Below are 12,416 nucleotides of genomic sequence, written 5' to 3'. Positions count from 1 at the left end.
CTCTCCATCGACCCAATCTAATGCATTGTACAACAAGTGGAATACAGCATGCTACCTCTGCGGAATGTCTATGGGGTACAGGCTTGCTTCGAGCGAAGGCAAAGATTTTGAGAGCTTCAACGAAGCACAGTCAAGATATCACTTGTGTCGCTTGCGCTCGTTGGGATTTTTGCGTCCATACCCGATGGTAGGCACATCATCCTTACTGCCCTTCGGATTTCTCCTCCCCTTTCCACTCGTCCCACTCGCCATAATCTCCGGTATCCAATCCGGATCTGTCCAGTTCCCGAGGCCCATCCCTCCCTGGCCACCCCGCGTCAACGCGGCATTCAACATCTTCTTCTCCTCTCGCTCCCGCTTCGTCTCTGCCTGCTTGCTCGCCCTCATATACTCCGTCTGGTCCTCCCGTAAGATCAGGCCCTCTCCGCTTCCTGTCTTTGCAGAACCGGATTTCGGAGCAGGGATAGAATATTTTGTGCCTCGCGTTTTGTAGTAGAAGTTCGGCTTGAGGTGGACTTGAAGGGCGGGGGTGTTTGAGCCGGCAGTGGGAGAAGAAATGGTGACGGAGGCGCGCAAGAGTGTTGGATTTCCGCATGAAGGACAGAACTTTTTCGATGAATCCTTGCAAATTCTGCAATAACTCGCTCAGTATTTGTTCTCGAAGATAGTCAGGGTCAAACAAAAAAAAAACGCACTTGAAACAGGCATGACACCTCAAGACCCATGTCTTCACCCTGTCTATCCTCTTTCCCTCTAGACCGACGAGACTCAGACCCATCTGCAACAGTACATTCTGCATCGCAAAATCGGCGGTCATACATCCCACAGCAATCGTCTCCCTCGCTTTAGCCTTTCCTTTGCCAGAAGCGGACGGCGTAAGACCCATAGCACGAGACTTGTGAACGGCTACATTTGAAGGGGTTATCCATTCTCCTTCGCCGTCGTCTGACTCCGATGGATCGTCGTATAAGGTAGAGTCGTCTGCATCGCGTTGGGACGAGGGAGGAAGAGGAGGATTTAGCGGCGGTGATGGAGTTCTTGATGAGGAGGAAGAAGGTTCAGGGGCAGAATCGTCTTTGAGTGGATGAAGCTCGACGTTTAATGGCTCTTGATCTTCATTATCTTCGGTCTGGTCTTGTACCTCTTCGTCCACCTCACCTTCGACCACAGGATCCTCTTCAGCCACCGGAGATCCCTCGTCTGGCGTCTCTTGTGCGAGTTCTGCGTCTACAGGGACCGTGCTTGTGTTCTCTTCGACCTTCTCTTTGTCTCCTTCTGAAGTAGCGGCAGGAACGCTCTCCGACGATCCGGAAGGCTGCTCACACATATTAAGATGAAATCTCGACCTAGTGAGAGCTCAAAGACGCACCTCAGCGGCCTCTTTCGCCTTTTTGTCTTGCACATCAAGAGCGTAAGCCAACGCAATTATGCTCAGATCGGCTTGTGAAAGAACAGAGTAATCTCCTGTCTTCTTCGCAAACTGAATAACTGTTCTCGCCACACATGATTTGATCAAAAATCAGAACCTCATTCGGCATTGAAGCAAGAACCTGAGCAAAGGAGACGCACCATGGCTCAGAGAGGCAGCATCTGGAGCTTGGATCTCAACTTTGACACCAGTAACAAGGGCGAGCTTTTCAAAGTGTTCTCTGGCTCGTTTGTCCTTTAATTCAGCGAGAACTTGAGGTACGGTTACGTATGTTTCTGCCAGGCCTCGGAGCGGAGAAAGAGAGAGTAATGGTCCTGCATCTAGAACAAGACGTTTACAAGCAGGTGTGGATGCTGTAGAGGATGGAGAAGCCATGGTAAAGATGTGTGGCGAGAGGAGGACGATGGTGGCTTTGCGAAAATGTTGTGGACGGAAGGGGTGCGGTGGTCCGTGGACCGAGCAATATAGTGCCGGACCTCTTATTGTGACGTTCGGCTGTATGCGGAACGCACACGGAGAGAATCGAAATATAAAACAATTGCCTTGTTTGTCTTGAGGTTCGCACGACGAGAGAACAGAGCAAAAGTACTGTAGTTTTTCGCGCACAAGTTCGTGTCCCGTGTCCCATGGGGGCCGCGAACGAACTTGTGCCGCGGGACAGTCCCACCCCATTGACGTGCACGGAACTTGTAAGTAGGACAAACCAAAATTTGACCCAAATTTGACGAAAATGTGAATATATTTTAGGCTCCTAAATTGACCTCAGTAAGGCCTCCGAGACACACTTTGGGCTAGATTTTGCTACTAGGTGAGCTCTTCCACCCAAATTCAGAGGTTAAATGCCTGTTGAACGGTTACGAAAGGTCGTCTCCCTGCAAAAGCGTCGATGTTCACGAACATTGTCCCTTGTCCCGGTCTGCTTGCGAACCGGGACACGAATGGATTATGTCATCTCGGCAACGGCCGAGGGGCGGTGGCGTGAACTTGTGCGCGAAAAAGTACAGTAATGGGATTCAACCCGCTTCCTGTACATGCTGTCTACGTGAGTCCTTATATACCTGAGGGCCTACCGTAAACAGTATAGTACGTATAGTAGAAAGAAATAACAAATGCGAGCCCGAGGCAAGCATAAACGCACCATAAACCGAAACATCCGAGGTCCATCCTCAGACGAGTACATACCGTAAAAGGAAGTAGCTACCGGGAGAGTCCGTGAGTATCGTACGAACCGTGGGACAATACCTGTCCGCTACACTTATGGACTGCTTATGGACCAGCTCTCGGATAGGCTCATGCCGCGTCGCTAGTTGGCTACACCATTATTCAACAGTTCACACTGTGATATGTTTGGACATCCTAAACATATACGAGACTCGTCTGGGTGCTCTGCTCTGAGCCTGATGAACTCGACTTGAAGAACTTTGGCTGGCACATTGCTCGGCCGCGGTCCATGGCAGTCGGCCGACGCGCCTCAGCGTCGAGTCGAGTCTTCACGATGCTCTCATTTCTGTTCGTCTTCCCCAGAACTCACACTACCACCACCACCTTCTACACTCTTACCCCATGGCCCCAAAATCGTGAGTATGAGGTTTCTAGCAGTTTATCGTAGTCACCTTGCTCATCACCATTGCTCCAGATTCCGCATCGTACTCCTGCCCGGAGACGGCATTGGTAAATAACTCATCCTCAAAGGCGCCACATCTAGGTGCTAACGGACCCTCTAGGACCCGAGGTCGTCTCTGAGGCTGTCAAAGTTCTCGAGGCCGTGAACGCCGTGTCATCCGACGTCGATCTCAAGCTCGAAACCCATCTCTTCGGTGGATGCGCCATCGATGAGACCGGCGAGGCTCTGCCCGCAAAGACTCTGACTGCTTGCAAAGAGGCTGATGCTATCCTCATGGGTACGTCTTTTATCAGTCTTCTAGTCTCTTATAGTTTTTTCAATTACACTAACTGTGTACTTCAGGCTCTATCGGTGGACCAAAATGGGGCGTGAACGCCAAAGTCCGCCCAGAATCGGGTCTCCTCACCCTCCGCAAAAGCCTTGGCCTCTACGCCAACATCCGCCCCGCAAGCTTCGCCTCCGACTCCCTCATCTCCTACTCACCCCTCAAAGAATCCATCACGAAGGGTGTCGACATCATCGTCGTCCGTGAGCTCATCGGCGGTGTTTACTTTGGCGAGCGCAAAGAGCAGGGCGTCGCACCTAACGAGGACGTCGCGTGGGATACGATGCCCTACAGCGTCGGGGAGGTGCAGAGGATAACGAGGGTAGCGGCTCAGATCGCTCTGGCTGCGAATCCACCGTTAGCTATTCACTCGGTCGATAAGGCAAATGTGTTGGCGAGCTCGAGGTTGTGGAGGAAGACGGTGACGGAGACGTTGAAGGCGGAGTACCCACAGCTGCAATTGGATCACCAGCTTGTCGACTCGGCGGCGATGATGATCGTGGCTAGCCCGAGGAAGCTTAACGGTGTTGTTCTGACAGAGAACTTGTTCGGCGACATGTGAGCGTCTCAACCTCTTCTCACTCACTCCTACATGCGCTTATGTATTTGGGCAATAGTCTGTCCGACGAGGCCAGTGTCATCCCAGGATCGCTTGGTCTCCTCCCCTCCGCTTCCCTTGCCGGTGCCCCATCCGATGCTTCCGCTACCGACTTCAAACCCACATCCGGTCTTTACGAGCCCATCCATGGATCAGCACCCGATATCGCTGGCCAGGGAATTGCCAACCCTATCGGCACCATCATGAGCGCCGCAATGTTACTTCGTTATTCTCTTGGTCTTGAGAAGCAGGCTCAAGCTATCGAGACTGCCGTGCGGAGAGTGCTTGATGCGAAGTCGGAGGGTGGACTTGAGTTGAGGACGAAGGATCTTGGAGGTGAGGTCTCGACGAAGGAGATTGGTGACAGCGTTGTGGAGATCGTGAAGACGTTGCTGTAAGTGCTTTGAGATTAGGTAGACAAAAGCAAGTTTGTAATTCGAGAAGTCGAGAGGACCCAGCTCCTTGTTGTATTAGAAGATGTATGTCTGCTTGTAGTGCCTCGCTAGCCACTGTGCACTTCGAAAAGGTTGAATGTCAACCGAAGGAAAACCTGTAAACCTAATTCCATTCAATCTCTTGCCGGTAGAAAGTTCACCTGTATGTGGTACATTTCAGCTGTCTCACGGTACGAAGAAAGGAGATTGAAAGTCACCCTTTATATTGCCGAATTCACTCACATCGCGCAAAGCGGGAATTAACCCTTTCACGCGGTAAATGTCACCCGTCGTATGCCGCCAAGTTTTCCCACTAGAATCCAATGTGTATGGCTTGCAATTTTTAGTATATTTATTGGATAGAAAAACAGATATGAGCCTACATACAGTCACAGGTACTATGATTGCTTCATAAGAACCAGCTAGCTAAGGTTGGAACCGGATGCCCAAGAGACCAAGATCATTGGCTCTACATAACTCGGCATATACACGCCGTCCCATCTAAGTCTCTCATTGTAAAAGAAAGCAATATCCAAAGATGGGGTAAGTCGAACCGTAACAAGAGGCCCGAATATTGGCATGCTTACAAGGTAAGCAGGCGTACCGAGCAAACAAACCACGCACCGAAAAAAATGAAAGACATACACTCTTCACTCGCGCTGACGTGTCCGAAACTCCTCTATGCTAATCATTACAAGTAAGAAACGTCACGCACCGATGAAACGCTATGAAACGTGATCCGGACATCCTGCATGCACACGGTACTCTTCACCAATAGTTCTCCCAGTTTAAGAAACATCAATGTGTAGAGTCATAGTCAGTAAGGACATTGCTCAAGAATGAGAGAGATGACGGGGGACACCAGGCGGGCGATGTCGAGGTTCTGCGTGGCGAGGAAGAACCCCCGGGCAGGCTTTGCCTGCATGACTAGGATACGTGACTCGGTCATGTCAAAAAGTAAGAGAAACAAAAGAGCAAAGACGTACCGACTATTACAACGACATAGACACACTCATTCGCAGGTGTCCAAATGCCAGCACGTCGCTCGACGTCGTGGTTGAAACGGAAGTAGCAAGACGCGGGGAGAATCGCCGCGGAAGCGCTGCCACGCATCAGTGTGGCGGTGAACTTTAGGGCAGACGGAATTTGACTTCCTGTGCATGTTTCTTTCGCATAAGTTCTGTCTCACCCGCATTCACTCCAGCGCGGTTTTCACCCTAAGCGACCCGTTCGACGAGTGAAAAGTAGTTTCCAACCCCTCTTGAGGTGACATTAACCCCTTTCACGTGCACAGTGTAGCGGCTGATTTCACACTTATCACTCCGAGGATATGGATGGAAAATCTTCCATGTAGAGCATAGTCGAGTAATAGTGGAGCCACCATCGAGTAAAGAAAGACAAAGACCGTAGTCAAGCATACATCGCGACAATGCATCTCACTTTCTACCCGCTCTCCGCTTATCCCTCGCTTTCTCCCTCTCCAAAGCCTTCTCCTCCGCCCTCTCCCCTTCAATACCCCCATACACCCTCTTCATGCGCATATTATATGCCTGATCCTTCTCCTGCTGCTTCTTCTGCTCCACGCCCGCAAGGAACCGCGAATCCTTCCGCAACTCTCTGATCGCGCCCTTCCTCTCCTCCTTGTACTGCTTCCGAAGCTTCGAGGCCTCGTTCTTCTCGAAGTCCGGATCGCGAGCACGGAGGTAGGATGAAGAGGAGGATTCGAATTTGGGAATGAAGGAGGGGATGGGGATGCGTTTGTGAGCTTGGAGGAGGAGAGGCTGGCGGGCTTGACGGGAGAACTTGAGGAGACGGCGAAGCATGTCCGTTTTCTGAGAGAGCTGGGTCTGGGTGGGTGTGAAATATCTGTTAGACCGGACTTAGAGACACCGAAGATGGGGGTAAACTGACCTGTAGGTCGTCGCATAGTTTCTTTGCCTTGACGTTTTCCAATACCTGGAGAATCGGGTCATACAACTCGACGAAGGCGTCCAGATCTTTGTACATCTCAGCGAATCGGCAGAGCAGGTCGAGTGCGAGCGAGAGCAGGTTGAGCTTGGACTGTTCGTCGCTGGATGCTCCCGCCAGAATTCGAGGAAGGTCAGGCGAGCCGACAGTGAGCTGTTTCGCCTTCTTCGTGTCCAAGGAGAGAGCAGTCGAACGCTCAGACTTGAAATCTGGTGTGGGGAAAGATCCAGGTAATGATGCAGCGTCGTGGTAATTGTGAGGAGCTAGATGTAAGACGGTGTTGATTGCGAAGGTGACGGCCTCTGGGACAAAACGTTTCGATAACTCCTCGAACTGTAGGAATAGGGTGCAGAGGAAAAGACCGGATGCGATATCTTGTATTGATCGCACGCGACAGAGACCGAGGTACGAGCCCATAAGCAGTCGAGTAGGAGTAACAACGGCGTGGTTCATATCGCTTGTAGGCCAGAGAGCTCCTGCAATTCGAAGCAGCGCGAGCTCTGGCAAGCCAGGCCATGTCTTTGCTGTTGTAGAGTCGGTGCCTTGAGACAGTCCATGTCTAAGGTTTTTCTGCATCAACGAGAGTTTGGCGTTGAAATGTTCGGCCGACTGGATAGGGTATGTTTTTGTCAAGGCAAATAGATGAGGAGTAATGCTGGAGATGGAGGAAAATCGAGGAGTGGGTGGTGACGCCAGATAGAGAATGTGGTCGATTAGGACGCCTGCGAAACCCTGCGTACTATGAGCAGAATGTCACGGATGACAGTGGAAATCAGACATACCTGTAACTTGAACTTGTTGTCGACACCTAAACTTGGGTGGTACAAGGCTCGTATCCGCTGCACGACCGTAGGTACATCGCTATCCTCAATGTCCTCGATGATATCCAAAAACTCTTCGTGTGACGATGGCCAGGGGAAGGTGAAGGGTAATTCCTTTCGTTTAGAAGTCGATGCGACCTTTTTTGCTTTTGATGATTTTACCGAAATGAGGTCTGCCTGTTCGCCTTCCGAACCAGCTGCCTCATCCAAATCGTCAGACCCCTCAGAGCCACTACCATCCTCATCCTCTTCGCTGCCACTTTCCTCATCCTCATCCTCATCATCTTCATCATCATCTTCTTCTTCTTCTTCTTCTTCTTCTTCCTCGTCATCCTGCGCTTCATCGTCGTCTGCCCCGACGCCCGCTCCTAGACCCGCACCTAGACCCCCCAAGTCTCCGTCTTCGTCCATGAAATCATCCTCCAAGTCATCTCCACCTCTCGCCCGCTTCCGTTTACCCCTCCCTTCCTCGTCGCTCTCTTCCTCGTCATCTCCACGCATCCTCCGCAACCTCTTCCGCTCAGCCTTCTCCAAAGCCTCCTTCTCTTGGACTGCCAACTCCTCCTCGGTCTTCGTGCGGTCTTTAGGCTTGGCACGCTTGTCGAACACCAATTCGCGGACATACTGATCGTATTCCAAGTCATGATTTTGCTTCGCGTCTGATGCGGCTTCTTTTAAGGGTATGGGTCGTTCGAGAGCGGCTGATAGAGGATCTGGAGCCATGAGAAGGGAACGAATGGAGTCAAGCTCTTGGTCGAGTTCATGACGAATGTTCTCGTCTTTCTCCTTGTCCATTTGCCGTTGAGCCTGTAGAGAGGTGTTAGAGCGTAGCATAAGAAAATGCAATGTGCACATACCTTATGCTCCTTACTCTTAGCAATGACTTCAGACATAACTTCGGCTTTTGACTTCTTTCTTTCAGGCTATTGAGATGCATCAATATTAGCGACGAGTGGTGATTTCCAGCGTTCAAAGAACGTACTCCATCTTCGTCTTCGTCTTCTTCGTCAAATCCACCGAAATGTGCTCGGTTCACGGTCTGACTGTCAATTTGACCTGTGCTCTGGCAATCAGCGAGGGCTGTATTTCACCACGAGTGTACGCACCTTCATCCTCCTCATCATCAAGAGTCAACCCTGTATTGTCAAAGTCATCTAGCTTGGACAAGCTTTGGCCGTAATGGGTGAGCTCGTCCTCGTCGTCGAGGTTGAATGCAACGCCTTTAGAAGAACGTTGCCTCTCCTTTGTAAATCGCTCAAGCATACGCTCTTCCGGCGTCATGGTGGGATCATTTTCACCGAATCGTCGGTCAACAATTCCACCCGCACGATCCTTTTCCTCAAACTCTTTCAACAGAGTTTTTTTGCGCTGCAAACATACAGGCCACAATTAACTTGGCATCAAAGCGAGAAGAAATGAAACGACGCACCTGCTCGATCCCAGCCTGCTTGCTCTGTGCCGGCTTTCCGACGACACCTTTCAGCTTTCTGCCACCGACATCGTGCTTGAGCTTCGTGACTTTGACGTCGAAAGGATTGAACTTCTGCTGGATCTCCTGTAACTTTGCGGCACGTCGTTCCTTGTCCTTTTCCTCGTTCTGCGCACGTTTCCGTTTCTTACCATTCTGTGGCGGCTTTACGATGCCAGATTGCGAGATGGCCGCTTTTAATTGCGATAGTTGGGATCCTTTAGCCATGAGAGTTACGAGGAGAGGCGCAGGTAATGGTTCGCCACACTCGCTCGGCCTCCAGAATTTCTACTGGCCATTGGAAATACGGCTCGCCACGTGCCGTGTGTCCCGGTAGGGGCCGGCGTGTCCGGAAGCAATAATATCTAGACTGGAGTCTCCATCAAACAAGCGAAGGCCCTCATCTACAGAGTCCCAAACCCTCATGGCCACCTCTATCGGCAGAGGGTAAGCTTGAGCTCACCGAGGACGACACCTCCGACATCCTCTGCTGCTCTTGGTCCATACATCCAGTCACTGACTTATGGGATGCCGATGAGTGAGAATACACTGTCGTCTTCGTCCTGAGTCTCGCCTTTGTCGATGGTTTCGTCATCAGCCCCATTGTCAGCGGCTTCCTCCAAGCCAACCTCGACTGGCGCTGGAACTTCTTGGTGCAACTTGTATTCGGTGGTGTCGTCCTGTCTATTCACTTCTCGCTCGTTCCAGAGACGTTGTCATGGGCCAGAGCCCAGGCCGGTAAGTCTATCACCTCCCAGTGCATGGAATATTACGAATATTGACTTGCATCGTACTTAGAAGTTTGCTTTGATGCAACAGGACACTGGATATGATGTCGCGTTACTGCAAAGATGGCAGAATTTTGGCCTTTGCTACCGCGACGTGACGTCCACTTATACATATGCTCGTTCAGACTTCGCACCAATAGGATGGTTATGGTACGCCTAAAGGACACAGTAGGATTTGACGCATCGCGGCGTCGGGTCCCAGGTGTCACAGTCTGCCATGCAGAAGTTGCAGTACAAGTATGGCCCATCCAGCTTCCACCCATGCCGTCTGCTCTCGCCCGGAACGTGTTACGCTCATGGTGGACTCGCCCAAGCCTCCCCGTCATCATGTCCTCCACACGTAAAGTCAACTCGCTGCTTTCGCATCTACTACTGCTTTGATCTGCCCAAGTCCACCTCTCGCTCCTTCCGACGAGGCTCAGGCTCTCCGTTTTCTTTCTTCTTTTCCTCTCTATATTCTATGGCCCCCCTCGCCCACCAGCCCTCGGATCGCTCATTGATGACGGTGCACTCGAGCTCGTCTCCGTCCTTGGCTACGGATGTTACGGTATTGTTTATCGCGCCGTCGAGACCACCTCCACTTCCGCGGAGCCACGATCCTACGCGTGCCTCTTCCATTCACAGATACGCCACTCTTCCCGCCAACGCCATCTACATCTCTAGGAGATAACCCTGAACCAACTCGCATCCGCTCACCCAAACGTCGTAACTCTCCACCACATTGTTTACTACGATGGAGCCTACATATCCCTCCTTATGGACTACTGCCCCAGTGATGACCTCCTCTTGCAGATTCTCCTCAAACGGCGATATCTCGGTCACGACGGTCTTAAGCTGTTCTAAGTAATGATCTACGCCTTATCGTAGAAGGCAATACATTCAGTCAATCAAGATGTGAGTTTGATGCAGACCTGGTGCTGCATCGAACTCACATCTAGATTGTTTTTTTTTGGCCTACGAGCGCCCGAGTGAGATAAAGTGACGTCGTGTCACTGTACAGTGCAGCGACATGACATTGTTTTGTGATTACAGGCGCCTGCCACGACTTTCTTGTCGGATTCCCACCTTGAGAAGTATTAGCTGTGAGACTCAAGCCATGCCCTGAGAGAGCCGAAGTCTGTCCTGTACGTACTTCACCGAGGCCCATTTCGACATATACCAGTATCGCAACGACCTCGGCAAGGTCTATCAAACCGGGTAAGCACCCAAATTCGTTCTCGCTCATTTTTGTTTGTATCGATCTCTTGTTTGACCTTATGACACACTCTCCTGATGGGTACGTGCTGCATTGCGATTGATTGCGATATTTACAGTCACTGACGAGACTCTTCTCTTTTAGACTTTTAGAGACAGCGGAGTTGGCGATCATGGTGAAGCTGGTCTCAAAGCCTTTGTTGACCAGCATCGGTGCAATGAGTTTTGCATTCGTCTGGGTCTTGGACCTGCAAACCCTCTATCAGCGGCCACTCATTCTACTCGATCTGTCCACGGTGAAGAGGGTGGCGAGGAAGAGGACGATGATAACGAGGAGGAGGAGGATCCTAACGAAGCCCGTAAGGAGAATGAGGCAGAAGACAGCGAGTAGATGTGTAGTACTGCTCCTTTCATCGTTGATCTAGTATAGTATCTCATTTAATGTCCCTCGAGTGTCAAAGTGTGGCCAGAAAGTCTGGAATAATCTATATACTCTAATTATCTAAATCTAACATGGCCGTACCCAGGGATTCTATATGAGCACGACATGTGCGCCAGCATGAAGGCTGGAATGATGATGGAAAGAATAGCGGAGATGTATGGATGAACAAGAAATCGACTTCGATGCTGCAGAAGCCCCATTGCTTGTACACGGGCGAGAGGGCATTGTCGAAAAAGCAAACAAGACCGTCAGAGAAACCAGAGAGAAGAGATAGGAAGAGTACGACATGTTCGCGTGGGGCGTCGCTCAATATACAACTGGGATCGTCGAGAGCAACGTCAGAAACTTCGACTTGTATGCTTGGGTATGACATGTCCGGGTATGCAGGCGAAGATGATAACTTTCCCTCCGTCAAGACACCTGAGCTGGTCTCGCCTGAGTCCGTGGACGAAGGTGTATCGTGTCTAGAAAGCTCAGGCAGCGGCGATGTCGAAGAACGTTCAGACATGGCCTGATCTGGCCGAGGATAATTAGCAGAAGGGCCAATGGCGGGAGTCGACGCAGGATCATCAGGAAGCGTCGTATCTATCGCTCTCCATGAGATCGAGGTGACCGATGTCATTGGCAATCTGCTGCAGTATCTCTTGCTTCATGAGCAGCCGCTTCGCGTGTGAACATCACAAATCAAGTACAACGCAGGTCAATACTCGTAACATTCCATGCACTGGGTGGTAATAGATTTACCGGCCTGTGCCCGGGCCCAAGTCGTGGAATCTCCTTCATCAAGAACCTCTCCTCCTTCAATTCCCCGAGTCCATACAGCACCATGTCCATCTCGTTCACCTTCTCGCTACTAACACGGCCCTTCCTCGCACTCTTTCTCCTCCGCTTCGCTTCCTTATCCAAGATCGCACTTAGCAACGTCTCTAGAACAAGCAAGAAGTAGGTAGATAGGCAGGACGACAGAGCCAAAGACAAGTGGCACCGACAAGTTCCAGTACCAATCAAGATTAGCCAGGAGGAAGCCACCGACAATAGAGCCGACGATGGAGCCACCAAAGGAGGAGAGGACGTCATGTCGCTGCACCGTACATCGACACGACGTCACACGGGCACTCGTAGGCCAAGAAAACATTAATATGGATGTGAGTTCGATGCGGTCGCGGTGCTGCATCGAACTCACATCCATATTGGCTGAATAGATTGCCTCTTTGAGAAAGGCAGTACCACCGTCAATAGTTATTTAGAACGGTTGATCACTGAAACGTGAACGCTTGAAATACGACGCCAAAGTGGGACAGCCAGCTGTTATAACAGAGACTCGG

General features: G+C 51.0%; 4 protein-coding genes across 4 annotated transcripts; 2 read left to right on the top strand and 2 right to left on the bottom strand.

Moving 5' to 3' along the window:
- Positions 1–138: 138 nt before the first annotated feature.
- Positions 139–1,804, bottom strand: STEHIDRAFT_112213 (uncharacterized protein; the record flags this gene model as incomplete). The annotated part of the gene is made up of 4 exons (XM_007305629.1): positions 139–631; positions 696–1,315; positions 1,370–1,488; positions 1,570–1,804. The coding sequence occupies 4 exons, from the start codon at positions 1,802–1,804 to the stop codon at positions 139–141; spliced, it is 1,467 nt and encodes a 488-aa protein (XP_007305691.1).
- Positions 1,805–2,992: 1,188 nt separating this feature from the next.
- Positions 2,993–4,374, top strand: STEHIDRAFT_158330 (3-isopropylmalate dehydrogenase; the record flags this gene model as incomplete). Its single annotated transcript, XM_007305628.1, has 5 exons — positions 2,993–3,006; positions 3,066–3,100; positions 3,154–3,330; positions 3,396–3,936; positions 3,996–4,374. 5 exons carry the CDS (start codon positions 2,993–2,995, stop codon positions 4,372–4,374), a joined length of 1,146 nt encoding a protein of 381 aa, XP_007305690.1.
- Positions 4,375–5,846: 1,472 nt separating this feature from the next.
- Positions 5,847–8,895, bottom strand: STEHIDRAFT_59380 (Nop14-like protein; the record flags this gene model as incomplete). The annotated part of the gene is made up of 7 exons (XM_007305145.1): positions 5,847–6,257; positions 6,322–7,110; positions 7,161–8,006; positions 8,057–8,122; positions 8,182–8,260; positions 8,302–8,567; positions 8,629–8,895. The coding sequence occupies 7 exons, from the start codon at positions 8,893–8,895 to the stop codon at positions 5,847–5,849; spliced, it is 2,724 nt and encodes a 907-aa protein (XP_007305207.1).
- Positions 8,896–10,711: 1,816 nt separating this feature from the next.
- STEHIDRAFT_158328 (uncharacterized protein) lies at positions 10,712–11,040 on the top strand (the record flags this gene model as incomplete). Its single annotated transcript, XM_007305627.1, has 2 exons — positions 10,712–10,731; positions 10,803–11,040. The coding sequence occupies 2 exons, from the start codon at positions 10,712–10,714 to the stop codon at positions 11,038–11,040; spliced, it is 258 nt and encodes an 85-aa protein (XP_007305689.1).
- Between the last annotated feature and the right edge of the window lie 1,376 nt (positions 11,041–12,416).

Source organism: Stereum hirsutum (genome assembly GCF_000264905.1).
Source record: "Stereum hirsutum FP-91666 SS1 unplaced genomic scaffold STEHIscaffold_9, whole genome shotgun sequence".
Taxonomy (NCBI): Eukaryota; Fungi; Basidiomycota; class Agaricomycetes; order Russulales; family Stereaceae; genus Stereum; species Stereum hirsutum.
Note: the sequence above shows the minus strand (reverse complement) of the source record. Positions and strands in the feature narration are given on the sequence as shown.